The 23,210-nt window shown below is 50.3% G+C and overlaps 1 protein-coding gene across 1 annotated transcript in view; it reads right to left on the bottom strand.

Annotated features, from left to right (window-relative positions):
- The window catches only part of HTRA1 (HtrA serine peptidase 1), a 52,820-nt gene extending 32,542 nt beyond the window's left edge, over positions 1-20,278 (bottom strand). Inside the window, exon 1 of the mRNA XM_003904368.3 lies at positions 19,646-20,278. Coding sequence (XP_003904417.3) covers positions 19,646-20,249 — 604 coding nt within the window. The 5' untranslated portion in view covers positions 20,250-20,278. The remainder of the gene's footprint in view (positions 1-19,645) is intronic.
- Positions 20,279-23,210: the final 2,932 nt, after the last annotated feature.

The raw sequence follows: 23,210 nt of genomic DNA on the forward strand, positions 1-23,210 counted from the left end.
TGTATGCTGCTTTCATCTTTAAGGCAAAAATGCCAGGTAAAGACTAGATCTGAGGCAGGAAGAAGCCAGAATCGTGTCCTTATGGTTCTAATGCCATGGTTCCCATAGTCTGCCCCAAGGGACCCCAGAGTACCACAGAAAATTCATCGATATTTCAGGTTTTCTGGGGAAATACAGTGATACGGGATCACTGTTAGACACCTTGTAAACTAACTCTAGATCAATCATAGTTTCGAAATCAGATCACACTGCATCTCTTTTCATGAGTCCATATGAAGTTGGATTTCTGGCAGTCACTGTGACAAAAAGAATGTACCACACAAAAATCAGTGTTGAACTGGAAATGGGGATGGTGGTGTCCAAACTGATTCCAAGATTTGAAAGGTCATGTGACACCCAACAGGTGCACACATCCCATTCATAAGTAATCATGCTTATTGAATAATGAAATTAAAATGTCTTTTTTTAACGACCACTGTGTTGTAGGGACACAAATACTTATCAAATTGTTTGGACCTCACTAATTGATCAACGGAACTGTTGGGTATTTTTTGGCCTTACGGAGGACCATGAAGAAATGACTGCACTACTGTATTCGTCCATTTTCACACTGCTGATAAAGACATACCTGAGACTGGGTGATTTACAAAAGAAAGAGGTTTAATTGGACTTACAGTTCCACGTGGCTGGGGAAGCCTCACAATCATGACAGAAGGCAAGGAGGAGCAAGTCACATCTTACATGGATGGCAGAAGGCAGAGAGAGCTTGTGCAGGGAAACTCTCCTTTACAAAGCCATCAGATCTTGGGAGACTTATTCACTGTCATGAGAACAGTGCAGGAAAGACCTGCCCCCATGATTCAATTACCTCCCACCAGGTCCCTCCCACAACATGTAGGAATTCAAGATGAGATTTGGGTGAGGACACAACCAAACCGTATCAACTACTAAAGGTGCCACCAACCATGACAGTTTGGGAGCCTGATGCTCTTGGGCTCTCTGCAGTGGTTGGGCCTGAATCCCTGCATAGGCACAAGGAGCAGAAGTGGATAGACAGCAAACATCCACAAAGCTTCAGCATGGAGCCCTCCATCTGCCCTGTGAGGGGCCCTAGCAAAGTGCTATCATCACGGCTTGTAGAGAGTATGTAGAATTGAAAGAGTGAAGCTGCAGCTGGTTGAGGCCACGGTCTCCTGCCCTCTGTCACACATCTATCCCATCAGGGTGGCTGCCGGCATTTGGGGGAAGAGGCTAAGGGAAAAGTAAAACTGGATAATCATTTTGTTTGGGTTAAATGAGATACATTTGTGTGCTTTGAAGTCCCTTCTGTGTCTAGTTAAATTGCTGTGTCTATCCTGCTATATGTGTGGTCTCCAGGGACACCCTACTGCTCACCCTGCTGGTTCCCCTGGTGCAGGCCAGAGGTTGTACAGAAGACAGTGAGTGTGTGGGTAGCAGAAAAATATTGACTTGATCATAACAATAATCCAAAAAATAATAAAAGTAATAATAAATTATTCTATTTTCTCTTTAGGAAATATTACAAAAGCATTGTCATGTGAAAAGGTGAGCAGAGTTCACAGCCAAAAAATAGAGGAGGAGATAGGGACATTTTCAAAATGAAGGAGTGTTCAGCAGTTAGTTTTTTTTAATCTTGTTTTTCTGGATTTTGTGATGTTTGCAGTATTGGTATATTTTCTGAAGTTTGTCATTTTGGGCATTTTCTCTTTTCAATCTATATAAATAATAGTTTCATCCCTAATGTTATATTCATAATTTTAAGGGTTTTTTTTTTTTCTTGAAGAGAGTATCCTGAATGGTACAAGTTTCAGATTCCATAAAACCTGGACCTGCCAGTGGGAGAAGGTGGCAATTCCTGCTCAGGTGGCAATTTCCTACTGTCCCTCCTCCTCCCACCACCTCCCTCCAGAGCACAGGGCTGGCTCTCAGCATGAGGGGCACTCACGCCATGCCAGCAGGACACCAGAGCTACACCTATAGGACACACTGCCTTGGCCAGACAGCTAGCAAGGACCCTCAGTCACCAACACTCCGTGGCCAGCATGGGGGCTTCACTTTAGGGGACCAAGGCAGCTTTCCCTGGCATTCCCATTAGACTCCCAGGCCAGCTCTCTCCCCACACTGTCCAGCAGCTAACCCACGTGTGCCAACTCCCTTCATTGTCCCTGCACGAGACCCTGGGGCCCTGCCCCCATTCTTGGCTCTGTCCCTTGTCCCTTCTCCCTGTAGAGCTTCCTGCCCTCGCCTGCCCTGATGTGGCAACTTGGGTTCATAAACGCAGAGCATCTGGGATGGGTGGGAACACCAAATTGTACTCCAATCCACACACATGCCCCGTGGGGCCAGCCACCCTAAGGAAGGTCACACCTTTCGGCTTTAAGTTAATGCCTCCATGCCCACTTCTGCCCCTTACAGCTGTGTGACTTCAGACCGTGCCTGTCCCTGCTTGAGCCTCAGTCTCCCTTTCTGTAACACGGAGCTTATATCACCTACTCCACAGGGCTTGGGAGTCCTAGGTGAGACTGCACATAAAGCACTAAATATCATGCCCCATCTTCAAGGCCAAGGCCACCTGGGTTACCGTCTCCCAGCTCTCAGACCAGAGCCAGGTCCCCACATCCCTCCCAGGTACATTTCAACACCTCCAAGTGGCTCTTCTCAAGCTTCTGAAGCTTCCAAGAATCCCACTCCGCGCTAATTCAGGCAGGCCTCACCTCTGTCTTCAGTGTCTCCCCCTAACTGACAATGCCACTTTGGGGCACATAAACTTCCTGCAGGATCCCCACAGCCATCTCCATCTCCTCGGGCCCACGATTCCCTCTCATTTGCCATGTGGCACTGATGCCTCCACTCTCCCCAGAACTGCTTAATGCACACTCCCACCCTGCAGACCTCTCCCCACACCTCCAAAGTGCTTCACCCCATCCCCCTGCATTCATGCCTCTTTTCCTTCCGGCCTGGATGATCTCATTCTCCTCCCCCCCAGCTAGTCAAATCCCACCCAACCTTCAATGTTGACAATAAAATAATATTATCAATAAGAATAACAGGACCTATTTATTGCATAGCATCTACTATATGTCAAGCCCAATAATAGGCACAAATGTTATCTCTAATTTTTCCTGCAAGCCTGCAGGGTGCATCTTATCACCAGTCTACAGAAAGATGAAAAAAACAAGGATCAGAGAATTAAATCATGTTGCCCAAAGCCTCAGAGCTGGCGAGTGGCAAAAGCGAGAGCCTGACCCCATCTGTCTGGCTCCCAGGCTGGCCTCCCTCCTTGGTCCCCACCTTCTCAGCCAGCCTCCAGCCCCCTGCAGCCCACATCATTGTGGGAACATGCTTCACACTTTGTGAGATCAGGGCCAGGACGCAGGATTAACAATCTAACCTTCCCTTCCAGCCAGAACAATCCCGCCTTCCAATTTCTCAGCAGAGTTGATAAGTAGAGCTAATTTGGAAAACAGAACGCAGTGTATTCGAGGGAAAAGAAATGAATCCTCCTTTATTCACAGGGAACAGCATGTTCCCAAAATTCAAATCAGTTGTAAGAGCAGATTGATCCAATCAATGGCATTTTAATGCACTGTCCTAGATTCAAGACTAGCTACATAATATGCAGTGCCCAGTGCGAAATGAGAATGTGGGGCCCTTTGTTCAAAAATTATTAAGACTCCCAAGGGAGCAATAGCAGAGCATTAAAACAGGTGCGGCACCCTTTTGAACACAGGGCAATGTGTGACTGCATTACAAATTCATTTGATTTAATACCCAAAATCCAGATTTAGCACAGAAAAGCGTCTCAGGAGCTGCTCCGGTGCTACTGGAGATGCTGCCTTAATCTGGTCAAACCCAGGAGCCCAGGAGCAGTCTGCAGGGGCTGACACAGTCCCCCACCTGCAGGGAGGCAAGGTAGCCATCCTCCCTGCAATGCCAGAACAGTGCATGCTCCAGGCAAGGCAAGCTGTGCAGCCCAGGCAAGCCCCTCATGCTGACGCTTCCTCACATTTACATTCTAATGTCTCTCCCAGCTTGCAAATCACTTATGACTCTTCACCTGATTTCCTCCACTTTAAATACCAGCAAAGGTACTCCTACTTTAAAGATTACAAATAAGAATACAACCCAGTACCAACAATTGCCAGGATCCCAGGGAAAGGATGAGATGTGAAGACAGAAACTCAGCCAAAAATATGGCTGGATTGGGCCAGTGTCTGCTCACCAGGATGGAGGCCGGGATGAGCTAAGAAACTGGGCAGGTCCGTCAGCGGCAGCTCATCGCCTCCCCTGTCCCAGCCTCCCTTCCTTCTGCCATGTGGGTTTGGGCATAAGTGACAAGAAAATAAAAAAGTTCTTTCAAAGGCAAGAGCACAAAATGCATCATGCAGAGGTTGGAAATTAAGGCCCATGGATAGCATGCTCCATCCTTGCTTGAAAAGCCAGGCAGCAACCTCCCGACCATGTAAGGACAAGGAGAAGTAACTGTCCAGGAGACTGCCTGCTGGGCCCCCACCGCTATATGCTCAGTCCTGCCCTAAAGCCTGGGACATTTCTCCTGGTCGCCTGCAGACACACTGCCACTCTGTCTGGCAAGGCTTCTAGACACCAGTCAGAAACTGTAAATAAAGAAGGCCAGCACCGCAGGCCTCCAGTGCGGGGCCAGGAGAACTTGAAATAATCTTTGGGAATGGCTCAGTAAAGTCTGGGACGCACTCCTCAGCTGCCATCAGTACTTTCCCAGACCAGCAACCCAGCAGGAGTGAGGTCCAGCCTCGGGGCCCCATCCTCCAGGCACCAGCAGCTTTTGGTAGGTCCAAAATCCAGTCACACCCAGAATTTCCTGGGGTATATGTTGGGGGGTACATGCTGGAGGCCTCATCTTCACCTTTATGCTGTCTGAGGGGCTCATCGTATATTTCTTTGGCATCCCCTTCAGCCCCGAGCATGGCTAGATTAAAAGTAACTACAAAGAGGCTACTTGCTGAATAAATAAATCCAGAACCAAATCCAGATGGGACTCCCAGGAGAAAATGACACACCGGGAAACTTATCGGCAGGTGCCCAGGGCCACTCTCATCCACTTGGTTCCACTCACAGCTCAGCACCTTTACAGAGAGGCGGGGGAGAGCGAATGCAGTCAAGGCTGGATGCGAGCTCAACCATCCCTCTAGTGCTCCTCTTACTTCCCAGCCTCTCACTTCCCAGCGGAAGGTCCCCCAACCTGCATCTGTGATGGGGCAGGGGTGCAACAGCAGAGACAAAGCAGAGAGAATGCAAGGGCTGCAGGCCCAGGGCAACTGGGACCGAGTGCCTGCAAACGGCCAGTCTCTGGGTGGCAGGAAGAGAGGACCTGGAATACTGATCTTTACACTGAATGCAGGGTCCTCTCCGCTGAACTTTAGCTGTCAGGACTGGAATGTGGGCTCCACCCCTCTGAACCAGCCACAGGCACCTGAGGGCAAGTCGGACGCCTGCAGCAGGTGTGAGTAGGCCTGTCCAGACAGGACCCAGATGGAGGCAGGTGGTTAACTAACCTGATGCTGTGCAGCTGGGGAGAGGGGCTGGTCCACGTTCAGGAGGCCAAGGATGACTTTTCCCTAAGAAAAACTCCCTTTGTGAGGTTTCTCACTAAATTTGAGAATGATCATGAGAAGCACAAGGGGAGCAGGCAGAGGAGTGGGGAGAGACAGCACGTGGGCTGCATTTAAATGAGCCGTGAACTGCAGAGAAACACAGAGCGCTTCCTCTTCCTCCAGGGAACTTGGACTATGTTCTCTCAGAGGGTCAGGAGAGAAATCAATTTTAAAAGGTTCCTAATGGCCAATGAGGCATGAAGCGAAAGGAGATGGGGCCTCCTGTCTGCAAGAGGGGTTGCCTGGGGAAAGGAAAAAGAAGCATGTACGGCCCAGAGAATGCAGCAAAGCTGCCCCAGAACACACATTTCTTTCCCAAGTTTTCAGTTTGAGTGGCTGCATGCTGTCTGCCCCGCTCCATTAAATTCCAAGGAAACTTGTCAGCCATGGCTGCAGCCCAGAGCCCGGCCCAGCACTGGTCCGGGGCATGGAGGCAGCAGAAACAGAAGTGAGACCTTGCACATTCCGGGAAACCAGACCCCCATTCTAATCGCTGCTGCTGGTACTGCACATTCCAGGGCGCCAGGGACATGGGGGCAGAGGGGCCTGCGCGACTGGATTTCCTCGAACTCTGCAGAGAAAATGCACAGGAAAGGCAGTGGCATTGCTAAGTGGTGGCACAGGCAGCCAGCTGAGGTCTAAAGGAAACCTGAAACCCTATGCACCATCAGGGCCACTGTCTGCAAATCTAAGGAAAGCCAGCCTTCGGTGTCTCCCATGGCCAATGGCCCTCAGACCTATTCTTGTTAAAATACACTGAATTCACAAGCAGGAATTATTATTTGTCTAAAAAGGTTAAAATTTGAATGATGAATGACCACGCTCTGTCTTTTGTATAGAAATAAATGAAATACAGGAGAGTTTCGTGTGGCTTCTTTCTTTCCTTTTAATGAATCAAGGAGGAAGAGGTGGGGGAGCCGGGAGCCTGTCCTCAACTTTCAGTCCACATTGGCACTTCCAAGTGTTGGCAGCCCTTCTCTTTCCGGGACAGTCTCCCAGACGGCTCCAAGTGGGAAAAGCTTGCCGGACGCCAGACCTCAGGCTGCTCCCCCGTCTTGCATGTCCCGGGTGCCTTCAGCAGTAACTGTTGCAGGGACTGGGCCAAGACTACAGCAGATGGTGCCTGGAAAAGTCTGTGGCAGGTGAAGTGAAGGAGGAAGACTTTCCCAAACAAGGCTAAGACAGTCTCTCTCAAATAGAACAGATTCGAAATGCGCTTTCGGGGGGCACTTGGCCAGCTGGCTGTGAACCCCTCTCTGTGCTGTCAGTCACAAGCACAGCCTAGATCTGCATCTTTGGCTTTACTGGGAAAAGATGCCTTCTCCAGAACAACTATGTTGTTGTTTATGTTGTCTATGTTTAAAGGCGCCTGGCATTGAAAATCACTTTTCAGACTCACTGGCGGAAAAAAAAAAAAAAAAAAAATTCGTGTTTTTCAGTCCTTGCTTGGATCTATGGTGAGTGCTTGGGTTTGATCGGTGCTGTTACATTTGATAGTCTTTTCTGGCCTATTTTATGTATTAGGGAAAAGCTTCCAATCAATTCCACTGCACAATTTTTTTTTAGATGCCTCCTGAATGCCCAACATGATGTGTCTATTATTATCTTCAGGGAAACAGCTGACTGCTCAGTTCACAAAAACACCATTAACTTTCCTCTTGATAAGCGTCTGGCTCCGGTCCTGACCTTCGCAGATTTCTCAGCTGGGTTCGCTTCCTGCACCGACTCCTCAACATAGGTTGTTATGTCTGGAGCTGCCGGGGCTGTTCAGTCTCCCCAGCCTCCCAGCCTCTGGCCGCAGACTAGGAGGCAGTGCCCACCCGGGTTGAGTCTGCCCCCCTGGTGCAGGAGGAGGGCCTGGGGCTGCAGAGGGGCAGAAGAGACGTGAGGGAGGGAGGTGACAGTGAACGAGCCCCTGTATCAAGGAAGAGGCCAGTTCTTCCAAGCAATACCCAGCACCCATGCAACGGGAACTTGGGAAACAGAGACAGACAACAGAAGGAAGCTTTGGCTCAAATAAGAAATGAAAAGTGGTCCCGGACCCAACACAAGCCACTTCCCCTTCCTGGGCCTCAGTTACCTCAGTGGTAAGACGAGGGGGTAGGCTAGACGGTTTCCGAAATCCTTTCCAGCTCCAAATAAGTTCTATGATCTAATACATCTGAAAAGTGCATTGCCTCATGTTTTCCTTTCAGTGCGTAATCCCCGTCCGTATAGAATATTCTTGGTTTTAATGCTGGCTTCCTGAGTCAGGTGCTACAGTTTCTTCCAGTGGAACCAGTCAGTATCACCTGTGCGTTTAGACTTTCACAGTGACCTTCCGGGCTGAAATTAGGATTCCCCATCAGGGAGGGGAGATAAAATAGAAGTCTGGTCTCCCTGTATCCATAAAAAGACATATTTCTAATCATAAAATGGAATGAAATAATGATCCCTGCTACAACGTGGACAACCTTGAAAACATTATGCTAAGACACAGAAGCCAGTTACGTATTGTTGGATTCCATTTATATGAAATGTCCAGAATAAGCCAATTCATAGAAACAGAAAATGAACCGGTGGTTGCCTAGGGCTGGACAGAGGAGAAGTACGTGGTGGCTACTAATGGATACGGGGTTTCTTTTTAGGGTGATGAAAGTGTTCTGGAGTTGGTAGTGATAGGTGCATGATTGTGAATACATAAGAACAGCAAATTGTACACTTGGGGTAAATTTTATAGTATGTAAATTATCTCTCGATAAAGCTGTTTTAAAAAGAAAAATAATAATGTTCTTTGTTTCTTTTTACTTTTTTAATGTGACTACTAGAAAATGATTTTGTATATGCAGCTTCTGTTATACTTCTGCCTATGTGTACAAAACATTTGAATAAATATTTTCATCACTTTTCAAAACAGACCAAATCAGTCTGGCCTCCTCCCGCATCCTGGACAGAGCTGGCATCCGAGAGGCTTACTGCAGCGAGCCCTGGGCTGGGCTTCCTGAGACCTGGGTTCTCTGTCACCTCCTAGTTTGTGACCTCCAGCCCTCAGGTCGCCTCACTGGTCCCAGGCTGCTCGCCTGAGACACGAGTGTTGGAAGGACAAGCTGACAACCACCCAAGCCCCTCCCAGGTGAGACTGCCTGTGATCACAACTCAACCAGGTAGAACCAAATTGGAAAAGTGCTCATTATTCTACCCCAAACATTGCTCAACTGTTAAGAGCAATCAACCTGAGAATAAAAGTAACCTGTAAGACCGAAAAAGTAATCTAACAGTGAGCAGAATGGCTGGGTTCGGCACCATCTTCCTCCATTATTCCTGAAGGACTGCTTTTGGGATAATTTCTTTCAGTGACTTACGAGGTTGAAATTCTAGAGCTGATGGCAACAAATATGGCTACAACCTTTCTGGAAAATAATTTGGCAATTTACACCAGAACCATAAAAATTCCATATCCTTCTTTCCAGTTTCTGTACTTCTTAGTACCTCTCCTAAGAGAACGACCCTAGATGCAGAAATAGCCATAAACATGAAAATGTCCATCTCAGGATTGTTTAACATCGCAACCTTGGCCTAAATGGATGTGGACAGGGGAACAGTTAACCAAATGGTGGCAACACTTGGGACAGAAATGATGGAATTAGGCCAGGCATAGTAGCTCATGCCTGTAATTCCCATACTTTGGGAGGCCGAAGCAGGCCAATCACTTGAGGCCAGGTGTTCGAGACCAGCCTGGCCAACATGGCAAAACTGTCTCTACTTAAAAATATAAAAGGTAGCTGGGTGTGGTGGTGCAGGCCTGTAATCCCAGCTACTGAGGAGGCTGAGGCATGAGAACTGCTTGAACCTGGGAGGTAGAGGTTTCAGTGAGCCAAGATCGTGCCCCTGACTCCAGCCTGGGCAACAGAGCAAGACTCTGTCTCAAAATAATAATAATAATAATAATAGTATTTCTGGAGAGATGGTAATGGTGAAATATGAATCTTCTTTTCTTAATTTTTCATAGGATTAAATTACGTTTATAATATTAAAGAACTGAGATAGTACAATATGTCATCAAATGTATAAATGCATTTTCTGTCATGTCTAAACAGTAGAGAGAAAAGATACAAAAAAAAGTCTTTATGCTAGGAGAGGAAAAACTTGTATACTCTGCTCAAAGAAAATCTAACCACAGCTGAAAAGACATGAAAGCATTTCAGTCCTCATTCATCAGTGAGTCCACCATGATATTTATACTGATATTTTCCCTTCAGCAAAATTATGATAATTACCATTCAAAGGCATTTATATGTGCTTATAACTCTTGAAGGGAGACATCAGTCATCAGATGAATAGCTTTTTAGTCATCTTCTAACCCAAGGAAATTATTTTAGGGAGAAGTAGGGAGAAGGGTTTTCTGCAACCTCATTTTGATTAGAGAGACTAAGGGAGCAAGGCCTGTTTCTCCAGCTTTACAGGAATACCATGAGTATGGACCATGGCCTCTCCCAAACACCTAACTGCTCCAACAGGAGGATGTGGCTGAGATGGGGAGGGCTCAAAGACTCAGCCCTGGGTCTCAAGATAAACAGACTCCACACTGGCCCCTACAGATGAGCTGTGCGGCTTGTGAGAGTCATGTTCCCATTGGCTCCCTCAGTTTCCCCACCTGTGAAGTGAAGGGTTGGGCTTTAGGACCTGCCAGGACCCTTCACCCTCAGGTTTCATACTCTGGGATTCTGTCTTCTCTACAAGTCAGTTGGTGGCTTTGGGAAGCCACCAGTGTCCTTACAGGTAAGGTGGTGTCCTCATCCACAAGATGCATGAAAACAGGGAGTTGATGTGGTCAGAGATGGTTGTCAAAGGTAGGAGCAGAATGATACTTTTCAGAGGACAGAAGGACTATATGTTTGGCCAATGATGGGACTTCCAAGGGAACAGACTGTAAATGAGAAGTGTCACACAATCCCACAGACAGAACAATATCCACACACATGGTCCATCCCAGATGCTCTCAAATCCTCACCCTTCCTCCTACGCCTCCTCTGCTATTATCAGACTTTTCCTATTGGGTTTTATCCAGTGGGGCTAAACCACACTGGGCTATATTTTTCAGAGCCAAAAATGCTAGTGGAGAAAGGTCAGGCTGGGATCTGAGGAACCTCAGCTCAGGCCATTTCCTGACCAGCAAACATTAAACAGAAAGTCGGCCTGAGAAGAACACAGGATGCAGGATACAGGATGCAGGCCACCCTGGGAGGAGCGTGCGCTCTCCACGGTGCAGGCAGAGATTGCAGCTTGCTTGGTGTAATGACTGGGATGCTGATGTTCTGGACCAAAGCATCTGCCCTTGGACATGACGGTGGTGAGCCCTGCATTTGGCCTTCCTGAAACAGAGGGTCAAGTTCAGTCACTTTGGCCAAGAGCTATCATGTCTCAGTAGGACAAGAGAACATGCCCAGAGGAGACCCACACTTTGACACCCAGGAGACATATTACTATTTGCATCCTTCCGGCTTCACTATTCTTGGTGTTGGCTCTATCAGGAGTCCTGGAAGAGTCTGGAATTGTCAACTAGAGGTCCTAATCTCTTAAAGCTTCAATGCTTTAGGACTCCTGAAGCACTGAAGTTTTAGGCATTGACAAAGCTCCTTCATATTCCTTATATCATTGGACTTCAGTGCTTTAGGATTCCCAGTACTGAAGCTTTAGGAGTTGACAAAGCTCCTTCATATTCCTTATATCATTGGACTTCAATGCTTTAGGATTCCTAGCATTGAAACTTTAGGAGTTGACAAAGCTCCTTCATATCCCTTATGTCACAGTATCCTGTTGATGTCTCCTGGGAAGCATCATTGTCCTCCTGTTGTAGTTGAGGAAACTGAGGTGGAAGGGAGTCATCCCAAAGGCCCAAATGGGGCTAGGACTCAGGTTTTCTAACTCTAGTGGTTCATCATGGAGACCGCAATCCAGTGTTTCAGAATAGACTCAGGAGACGTCAGCACTTCTCTTTCAGGAACTGATAGATCAGTAGGCAGAAAATCAGGAAGGATACAGTTGACCTGAATGGCACTATCAATCCACTAGACCTAAGTGACATTTATAGAACACTCCATCCAACAACGACAGAACACACATTCTTCTCAAGCACACAGGGAACACTCACCAAGACAGATCACATTCTAGACCAGAAAATACCCCCTAACAAATGTAATAGAATAGAAATCATACAAAATATGTTCTCAGCCCACAATGGAATTAAACTAGAAATTAATAACCGAAAGATAGCTGGAAACATCCACCAAATATTTGACGAATAAACAAAACATTTCTAAATAACACTTGACTTAAAGAAATCTGAAGAATAGTTTGGGAGTGAGACAGACATGGGCTCAAATCCTGGCTCTGCCTCCTTGCACTGGCTGGCCTTGGACAAATTACAGCTAACCTCTAGGAGCCTCTTCTGTAGTCTCAGCTAGGAAGCAAGGCTAATGCCCTACCTCTCTGGGTGGCTACAAGGTAAGAACAAAGCAAGGCCCATAACACAAAGAGCACAGTGCCCAGCTCCCACAGAGCACCCAGTGGCAGCAGCTCTTTGGGTCACTGTTCTGTTTGGTGACATTTCCCACTGCCCTAACTGTCCTGGAGAATACAATATTCCTGTATAGCTCACTCTGCCACAGAAAAGCAGATGTGACCGCTGAACATTGAGCCTTCCCTCCCCTATGTCTGGTTGGCAAGACTGCCCATCTGCCTGGGCAATCCCGACTGTGTCCATCCGTCTCCACCAAGTGGTGACTGTGCTTACAAAACTGGCACCAAAGAGACAGCTCTTCTTAGTCACAGGATATGATATGACTCATGTGTTGGAAGATCGGGTAAAATCTTGCCCAAGACTATGTGAGAAGGAATTCTACAGCGAATCTCATCAAACTTTGAGAAAAAAAAAAAACAGCTCATCACAGAGATAGGCCTACCATCTTTATTGCACAGCTAATGAAAAAGATGTTCCTGAGGTTTGAAAATATTGCACAAGCTTCTGACTCATTAGGACTGAGGTTGTTCAATTTGGAAATTATCAGAAACTCCAGCCACAACAATATGCCCTCGGAGACTTTTGTGTGCACAAGGAGACATAATTATCCTGTGGCGAGGGACCAGCTGCTGTCACGGGATGCTGCGGAGGATTGTTTTTATGAAATGTGCTTATTTGACAATTTGTCCTGGAATCTAAAATAATAGGGTATCCATGGACTCCCAAATTTGCCTTTTTTTCCTTCCTTAAGATGTGACAAATCTTTCCTTGTGAGGAATTCCCAGAGCATGGAAACCAAACCAAGCATCATTCAAGAAGGTCCCAGGGCTTCTATAAACTGCCATCTTCTGGGTGTCACAAGCTCCAGGAAGAGTTAACGAGATGACATCTGTAAAATCCCAGGCAGTCCAGACATGCAGCTCTTAATTCAAGAGAAGCCACACACTGGTCACATGATATAGGCAACAACTGGGACCTCAGAGGGTGATAGTCAAGGCAACTTTGGATACCTCTGCCCAGAGAACCTTTTCCAACATAGTAGATGGCAAATTCCGAGTCAGCTCCCAGACACAAGTCTCACATCACCCTCCTTCTCTATGAAGGTTTCCTAACCCACCCACCCACCTCATCCCCAGGGAGACAAGAGCGTCTCAGCACTCTTCCCATACAGCTGACTCCTTTGTCAGTGTCTTGAAGATGATGATGATGATAATGATAATGACAACATGCTAATATTGCCTGAGTTCTAGCAATGCATCAGGCACAGTGCTTTGCGTTTCATGTAAGGAGGTCCTTCCATTCTGCAATGCCCTAAGAGCTATGTATGTATCTGCTATTACTTCTATTATCTTACTGATGGGGAAACTGAGACTTAGAGATGAAGTCACTCAAGAAAAGCCACACATTCAGAAAGTGGTAATCCGACTTCAGAAGCCCAGCCCTTAAGCTGAGCATCACACTATCTACCACCAGTACCTTGAGATCAGGGGCCACTAGTCCTTACCTCTGAGTCCCCGTACCTGGTACACTTCGAAGCACACAGTAGGTGTTAAATAAATGCTCTGAATGAATTTAGAAGTGGAACTCTTAGCATTGACTCCAAAAGCTGAACTCTGCGCCTTTTTAGCAGTGACGGACATGCCTCTTCACAGCCACTTACTTCTGTCCTGAGGCGTGTTGTCCTGGCTAATGTCCCCCTATGGTTCTAGGCACACGTCACCAAGTAGCGCTGAATCACTCCAACTTCCATGCCACTTCCAGGAGCCTTTTGGAAACACATTCAGAATGGCTACACTTCTCGGTTTCTCTATTAATAGGATTTTTCTTTCCTTTTTTTTTTTTTTCAATGGCAGAGAAGGTGGAGATGGAAAAGATGAAATGACACAAAGGCATCTCACTTCCGACTACCCAAAGGCCTTGAGGCTCCAGGGAAGGAGCAAGAGGTATGAGGCTCAGGGAAGCTCATCTCTTGGGGATGAACATGTCACCCCTGTGGTCTCCTGGGGACTTTCAGCAGCCAGTACAAAGCTGAAACACAAAGCAACCAGGCTCAAGATGGATCACATCCATTCGATGCCAGCCTTGGCTTTAACCGTCAATAATTTAGGAAAAAGAAGTAGCTCTTAAGGAAGCCTCCCCAGCCTTTAAATTAGGAATGAGGCGACCACAACCTCCTCAGAGACTTGTTTTCTTACAAGAATCACAGACCATTCCAGTTAAAAGGAGCCTCAGAGATCAACTGGCCCAATCCCCTTACTGCCGAGGCTCCAAGAGGTCGAGGGAGCCGTTACCTGATCAGGTAACAACCCAGGAAGGGCCAGAGCCACTTGTCCTCAGCCCCTCCACCCCAGCTGGCCTTCCGAGGAACCCTCACCCACTGCCAAACTCACTTCTTCTTCAAATTAAGCCTGACCAGAGCTATTTATTCACTTGAAATATAAGCTCATGGAAAGTCTGATTTCTGAATCCAAGGCATGAAACTCGTCCAAGATCACACAGCTCCAAACGGAGAATCCAGCCCCAAAGCGGAGGCTGTCAGGCTTCTGACCACAGTTAGCTCATGGTGCCCGCCACCATCGCTTACTCAATGCAGTTATTTTAAGTTCCAGTGCAACCCATTTACAGCTCTCTCAGTGGAATGAAGTAACTCAGACACTTGGTTTTTGAGCTTGTTAACGTCCTAATTTCACGAAACCTTAATATTTTAACTCTTTAGCAAAACCAACAGAGCAATAAAAGAAGGCAGCTGACCAGAGCAGGCAGAGCCTCATAAACTGCTCAAAAGACTTCCAAGTTTCCAAGTTTCGGGTGACTAAAAACTGGAGACTCACAACTGTTTCCACCCACCCTACCCTAAGATGAAGCTCAGGTCCCAGCACACTTGTTTTTTAAGTGACAAAAGTTGTATTTGAATTGCCAACAGTGGAAATGACTCTCTAGCAAACCGCCCACTCTAACAACGGAAAAATGCAACCTGGGGAAGCAGTGATTGTACTGAATGTATTGAATGTAAGTTCCCTGTGGGCAGTGACTTTGTTTTATTCAACCCTGTCTCCCCAGAGCTCAGCACAGGGTCAGCACTCAGCTAACAACGATTGCTTGTTTGAGGCTCCCATGAAAGAATCACCTAAATAAAGTACATTTTGGGCCGGCGCAGTGGCTCACACCTGTAATCCCAGCACTTTGGGAGGCCGAGGCAGGCGGATCACGAGGTCAGGAGATCAAGACCATCCTGGCTAACACGGTGAAACCTCGTCTCTACTAAAAAATACAAAAAAAATTAGCCGGGCATGGTGGCGGGTGCCTGCAGTCCCAGCTACTTGGGAGTCTGAGGCAGGAGAATGGCGTGAACTCGCGAGGTCTCAGAGCTTGCAGTGAGCCGAGATCGCGCCACTGCACTCCAGCCTGGGCGACAGAGCAAGACTCCGTCTCAAAAAAATAAATAAATAAATAAATAAATTTTACAAACCATCCAGGCCTCCAAGAAGTAAAGCAACCGTCTAAGCCCTTGGTTCTTCACCAGGTATGTATGTACAGCCTCTGCCTTCAGAGGCTCTGGGGTGAGACCAGGGGCAGGCAATACTAAAAACCACCAGAGGCGGAGTTTCTGGGCACCCCTGCAGCTTGCAGACCTCCAAGCTTGTCTGGGCTCCTGTCAGGAGTCGGGTGGGCTTTCCTGGAGGATGTACTAGGAGGAGAAATGGATGAGGCTTCTGCTGTTTGGGAAGTCTGTTTCAGGTCTTGATCCTGGCTTCTTGTCCATGTTTTAGCAGAGGTCCGGAATCGTGGCTGGTCTTTTGGGACATGGGGGAATCCGGAAGGGCTTTTTCTCTTCAAGAGCAGTTTGCTGTCTGGATCTCTGGCATGGAAACAGCTTTCCTACAGTCCCTCGGCATTTTTTGCTTTTCTTTAGTGAGGGCTGCACTGACGGCAACTGGAGGCAACCTTGTCAACCTGAGCCTGCTGAGTGAGGGCTGTGATCTGTCCTGTTTCATCTCAAGGCCACAGCCATCTGGAGCTCTGTTGATTTCAGCTATTAGCTGGGGCTTAGCTGGGGGTGGTTTATAATCTCTGTTGCTCTGTCAACGGCACGGCATGCTGGTTATGAATGAGACTCTGGATCCAGTTGTGTGGGACCAGCAGTGCTGAGCAAGGTACTGCTCTGTGACTTAGTTGCCCAGCTGTAACCCAGGGAAGACTACAGCACTCACTCACAGGACTGTCAGGAGGATCAAATGAGTTAGTATGCACCCAGCACAGAATAAGCACAACATATATGTTAGCCCTCATTATTTGTATCTTATTAGTATTTCAATCCCTTTCTTTTTTGTAATCATCTGACCAGCAGACCTGGAGATGACAGATCTTTGTTCTCTAGTTGAATTGTATACTTTGCCATCCAAACCCTGCCAGTGCATTGACTTCTGAAATAGATGATTTGCCTTCATTTCCAGAGCGGTGAGCAGAGATGTTCTCTGAGGTCTATTCATTAAACAGCTTACAAATGAAAGTACCTTCCTTTGAATGGTGACACGTTCCTCTATCCAAAGATCTACCGTGACCCAAAGTACTGGTCACCTGCCTGGAGACCCCTGATCTGATGACATTTCTACCTCTCATCCCCTTGCATGCTCTGCCCCAGACAAAGCCTCCTTATAATATTTGAAATCACAGCACCCGCTCCTGCCTCGAGAGCTCTGTCTTCTGATCCGTGTGTGACTTGCTCCAACTTCAGGCCTCTAGTCAAGTGGCACCCCTTGAAAAGGCTCATGTCCATTGCAGCTAAAGTAGCTCTCCCGCCAATCTTCGAGCCAGAGCAGGCAGCCAATTCACCTCATTTAACAGTGACGTCAAGTGACCTGCCCGTAGGCACCAGCTGCTAAGTCCTGGAGCCTGGCTTGGACTGAATGAAGTCTGCTGGCTCCCAGGCGCCTGTCCTCGGAAACACCTCCGGAAAGTCAAGGGTGGAGAGTGAGATCCAGAGAGGGGGCGCAGCAAAGCAGTGCCTTCCACTAAGGAAAAACAGAATGGCTGTATGTCGAAAGCGCCTCCCATTTGTCTTCATTCATTCATTTATTCATTCACTAATCCACTCGTACCAAGTGCCTCTGGTGTGCCAGACAAACATGCAAACGGTGTCAGACACCCTACGGAGCTCAACAAATATTTGCAAAAGAAGGAGGGAGGGATAAAAACAGCATTGTACCCACTGTGTCTCTCCCTCCCTTCAAAGCCACCATGCTTATCCCTCTGTGGCTGTCCCCTCACTGGTACACCGGGGCCCGCCGTGAGCCTGATGGCCAATGGGGGACCTGTTTTCCTCCACACAGGGACTCAGCCAACTCCAAAGCTTGTTAAGCAACTTGCCTCACTAGCAATAAATTAGGCGACTCGCATGGTGCCAGCAACTCAGGACCCCGTGCAATGAGACCACAAACAGCGAGACCAGTAACAGCTGGCTTGTTTTGGACAAAAACATGCTTTTTCAATGTTGTTGCCTCACACCCAGATTATTGCAGTAGTCTAAACTCTCCACCCTGGATGCATTCCGCACACCACTGCTAGGTCAGCCCTACACTACACTAGGCTTTGAGTTGCCCCAGTTCAAGAACATCTGCACACAGGGCCCGGGGCACAGCCAGCCTCTTCAGCCCTGGGACTCTGGGCCACCAGCCTGGCTCACTCCTGCTGCCCTCCCCAAACGTCCCCCAGCCACACTGATCTATTCACCTCCAAACAAGTCTTAGGCTTTGTGTATGCTGTTCCCGGCTCTGAGGGGGATGCACATCCAACCCACCAGGAAATTTACAGCACCTGACCCCTCTCCCACACCCTTGGAGTTAAGTGCTGGCCTGACTCCTCTGAATGAGGCTATCTGGGTTTAAATTCCAGCTGAGTGACCTTGGGCAAGTTTTTCAACCTTAGTTCCGCTATCTGTAAAACAGGAATGAGAAGCTGGGTGTGGTGGCATCTGCCTGTAGCCCCAGCCACTTGGGAGGCTGAAGCAGGAGAATCATTGAGTCCAGGGGTGGGAGGCTGCAGTGAGCCATGATCACACCACTATACTCCAGCCTGGGTGACAGAGGAGACCCTGTCTCTTAAGAAGAAAAAAAGAGAGAGAGAGAGAGAGGAGAAACTCCCTCCTCGTGAGACCAAATGAGGTCACAGAGGTAACACACCCGGCACACAGACTGAGTGCTCAATAGGCGTGTGCTATCATCATGCCCATTCTCTAGTCTGCGGGATCACTTGTCTCCGGGACAACTCTCTACTGCCTAACTAGGCTGATTTTCCCGAGGGCTGTGCTCCTGCGTTGGTGAAATACACAATCTCGAATTTCACCCAATTCGGCTCTGGCACCGTCCCGTCCATGTAAGCCAAACTATGCCAAGTCCTAGTTGGTCATACTGAACCATATTCCTATAAAGTAAAATCTAGACCAGTCCCTCTGCACTGTGCTCTCCTATGCCCCTCTCCTGGCACTGCCCGAGTTGAGGAGGCAGCGCTGGGGTCGGGCAGCAGCCGCATGGCTGCGCCTAAGCGCACTGCCAAGCCCCGCTGTCTGGTTCTACACCGCGGGACTGGCCGCCGCTGAACTCGATATTATTCTTCCACATGGCCTCTGCCTGAAGATGAGAAGCATCTCTCCGGAAGGTCCCGCGAGAGAGTTAGACATTGCTCCCCTCCACTCCTGCCCCCATCACCACCATCTCCCTTGCCGAACGGGTCCTGTGTGCGGCAGGAGGGAGGGGTAGGCTCCTTCCTCATTACTAACCCGGTCCCTTCTACGCCTCTGCAGATTTCGTGATCCAAAGCCCGATTCAGCTTATTCAAAAGGAGCCACTTTCATTTTTGTAGGGCTGGCTCAAAACGAGGAAAGCAACACAGGCAGCAACGCCGCCGAAACGAGTGCGATGCCAAACCGTTCCCTGCCCGGGGTAGACTTTTTGGGGAAACTCCGGCGGGGGCCGGCAAACACTGTTCCTTTCCAAAAGAGTTACATACAGTTTTCACGGAGCGGTCCGGTGATCAAAGTAATGCATTTTAAAGGGGACGGAGGAAGCAAATAGAAAAAGCAACAGAAATGACTTCTTGTGGTCCTGAAGCCGCTCTGCAAGGCTCCAGTTCCTAGTCCTGAACTTCTCTCCTCCCTTTATGCCCCCACTCCTCTTATTTGTCCTCGGCTCCCCGCGCTGTGTGGCTGCCCTCAGGGCGCTCCGCAGCAGGTCGCCAGGCGTCTGGAGCCCCAGAGTGCAGGCCCGGCGCACCGAAATCGTCTGGGCGCAGAACCGGCCCCGGGCTGGGCGCGAAGCTCGTTTCCGAGGCAGCCCGCGGAAAGCCGCCACCCCGGGGCCCACCTGCCTGTCCCCGAGAGTTGCCCTGGCCACCCCGCAACGCTTCACTGCCCCTCGGTCTGCCCACCAGTCCCGCAGAAGCAGGTCCGAGCTGGGATGGAGAGAATGGGGTGCTGCCCAGGAGCGCGGCAGAGTACCTTGGCCGCAGGCGCCGCGCTGCAAGACGATGACCGGCGGCCGGTGCAGCCTCTCAGAGCGGCGGCTGGCGGCGCGCAGCTGGCACAGGTTGGCGTAGGTGTTGGCGTCGCTGCCGCACACCGGTTCGTTGCTGGCGCACACACAGAGGCCAGCCTGCGCGCGTCGCCGCACCGTGGCCGAGGCTGGCACCCCGAAGGGCACCACGCACTGCAGTCCCTCGCCGCACGGGCCCTCCTGCAGGCCGCACGCGGCGCCCTCCGGCGCGCCGCACACCTCGCAGCAGCCGCACGCGTCCCGGGCCCGGCCGCCCTCGCAGTGCTCCGGCTGCGGCGGGCAGCGCGCCGGCTCGCAGCGCTCGGGGCACCCGGTGGCCAAAGGCGCCGAGCGGCCGGCCCGGGACAGCTGCGCAGAGGCGGGCGCCGCCAGCAGCAGCAGTAGCAGCAGCGGGAGCAGCGCGGCGCGCGGGATCTGCATGGCGACTCTGGCGGCGGCGGCGGCCGTGGCGGCTGACAGGGCGAGGGCCGGAGAGCGGCACCGGGGAAAGTGCGGGAGGGCCTCGGGGGCAGCGGGTGCGAGTGCGCGCGGCCGCGCGGCCCAGCCCATTGGCCTCGCAGCGGTGACGAGCCGCCTTGGGGACGGGCACGGCGCCCGGGAGGGGGGCCGACCGGATGGCGGGAGGGCGGGCGGCTGGACCGGGACCGCCCGCGGCGGGGGTAGGGCGGGCGCGCCCGGGCACGGCGGAGCTCGTGGGGCGCGGGCGGGGCAGTGCACAGACCCGCCCTCTCGCGGGACTCAGTTTCCCCGTCTGCGCGCCCCACATATTCGCCTTCCGCAGGTTCTCTCGCTGCGATTCGCGTCCTTCAAACTAAAGGAACTTTGCAAGGGGGCCCTGCGGCGTCTCCCCGCGGGAGAGCTCGGGAAAGTTCCTGCAAATCGCCCGACTGGGGGCCTGCCCGGGAGGCTCGGACTGGGCCAGGCAGGGACTGCAGGGGCCTCTGCGCAGACCCGGGGCGTTGGCGGCACCGCGGACCTCGGTCACGCGCTGGTTCTGCCCCCGGTACCCCGCATGCGGGACCCTGACCGCGGGGCCTGTGCGGCCGGACGAAGGCAGCGTCCGCGGAGCTGGCCAGAAAGCCCGCGCCCGGACCCACAGTGAAGTGATAAAAGCAGAGAGCAGAAGTAATTTGAACAGAATCCTTCACACGTCTGATTCTTTTAAACAGTTGTTGTGGGTGGCACGCGTGTCCGTACTCGCAGAGAGCTCAGGAAGCAGCTGGGAGGCTCGTAACTGGAGAGGGTGCAGCGGTCTCAGATGGGAAAGGGGTTTTCTCCTGTTTGAATTTTTCACCACGTGCGTGATTATTTCAAAACACTTTTGTTATCAAAAATTTGATTTCCCACTGGAGAATCTTTGGTGCAGCCTTTGGGACAGATGAGAGTCTGAGAGTCATCAGGAGGGCCGAGGGCGACCCTGGAGGTGGGTCTGGGTGCCCAGGCAGCACCAGGCCTGTGGGCAGTAGTCCTGGGTCCACACTGAGCAGATGGGTACAGCTCGCGTCCAAGGACCTGAGAGGAGGCGGTTCGCCCAGCCCTCATCCGGAACCCTGAAACCTCCAACCCTACCCTGGGCAGAGGCACCCACGGTTGGGTGGGCCGGCAGAGCTGACTTTGGGATAGAGTAGCAAGGGAGGGGGCTGGGGGCTTGGAGATTTTAATATTCTTCTGTATTTGGGTTGTTCCCTTGTGCATACGTTACTTTTCCAATACAAATAGTTTAAAAAGTAAACTCCAAATACTTATAAGCCCCCTCAAAGCACCTTCCAAATATGAACCTTGTTAATGTCCAAAGTCCAGAGGGGTCCCTCAGAAAGGCCCAGGAGCCTGGGGCATGGGAAAGCTGTCGGGGTCCCCATGCTGACTCCCTGGACTCCAAACGACATTCCATAAAGCCAGGGCCTCATGGCTGCAGAAGGGAGGCCTTTACCCAGAATCCCTTCAGGCCTGGATCCTGGAGAGGCAGAGGCCTCTGCTGATGAGAAGCCCTGAGTTCTTAGCTAGCTGTGGTTAACCATAAAAAGTGCGGGGTGGGGGTGATGATTTTCAAAGTCCATCAGCAAAGAAAGACTCTCCCCACTGCAGTCCTGGGGCAGACGGAATTAAAAGGACACGTGGTGGTGAATAAATTGGTGACAACTTATTTTTGTCGAATTCCCTTATTTTACAGAGGAGAAAACTGAGGGCCAGAGAGGGTGACTTCCCTGAGTGTCAGCCACAAGTTGAGTGCTGGAGCCAGTACACCTTCCAAACTGGCCGTGCCTGCCTGCAAGCCCCATCCTCCACCATCCCTCTGAGCAGCCAGACTGCAGACGGAATGAGCCCACCGAACACAGTGTGGCTGCAGCTTCCCCACTGCTTTGCGGGAGGTGGAGGGAGTTTCTAAGCTCTTTCCCTGTCGGGGAATTAAGTAGCTGGGGGTCCCACTGAGTCTCCACAACCCTCTCACCCATTCTCCACCCCTTCCCCACCACACATACACTCTGCTCCCCCAGTGCTGAATAACTTGCATTTTCTGGAACATACCTTTCCGCTTACGGTCTCTGTGCCTCTGCCCACATCTCCTCTCTTCCTGAAACACCCCTCCTCCCCTCCAGCATGAACTAATGTGACCTAGAGAAGCACGTAGGAACCCTGTCATCTGGGGGACTTGGGTTCAAATCCCACTTCTGGTCCTTAAGTCTGTGACTCTGGGCCTTTAATAACCGGAGGAGTTTCATTAGGAAAATGGCAGTGACTGCATCTCTCCCTGGAGTGACTGATGTGCCACCCACAAGCTTCTATTTGGTCAGTGCTGGGTCCCGTCGCCCCATCTAGCATGCTCCTCTTCCATCCTCATGCCCCCACTCAGTGCCATTTCCTCTGCCTCCCACCCTCTGTGCTGCTGTTCCTCCCCTCATCACCTCCTCCCCAGGGCAGAGGCCCCATCTTCTTCACCCCTGAATGCCCCAGTGCCAGCACCGTGCTTTGGCAAGTTATTCAGCACTGGGGGAGTAGAGTGTATGTGTGGTGGGGGAGGGGATGGAGAATGGGCAAGAGGGTGATGGAGATTCGGGGGGACCCCCAGCTACTTAAAATCCCTGAGGAAGTGTTGGCTGAACTGGACCCACTCCTTGATGGTTCACAGCCTAGAAGAGGCATTTGTAACCACAGTAACCAGTAAGTGCAAGCCATGGGGCCACGTGGCTGTTCTAGAGAAGGAAGACAGCACCACCCTGAGAGCCATGCTGGTGGCTTCACCAGGAAGGGAGTCAGCAGGGGGAGGACTGGGGGACCAAGCGGTCCCTAAGAAGCAGAATTTGCAATACCCAAGGTTTTAGAAAGAGCAACCTGGCAGGACCACTGCACAATGAGATCACAGGATCATCTCCCAACTGTTCGTGCAGCTCACTCCACCTGCCCTGACCCAAGCACGGGTCGTGAAGAAGACAAGCAGCTCTACAGAGGGGCCTCAAGAAATCCTTTGAAACAGAGAAATCAAAGTCTTGCTGGAAGGGTTGTGGGCACCCT

Source organism: Papio anubis, chromosome 11 (assembly GCF_008728515.1).
Source record: "Papio anubis isolate 15944 chromosome 11, Panubis1.0, whole genome shotgun sequence".
NCBI classification, from domain to species: domain Eukaryota; kingdom Metazoa; phylum Chordata; class Mammalia; order Primates; family Cercopithecidae; genus Papio; species Papio anubis.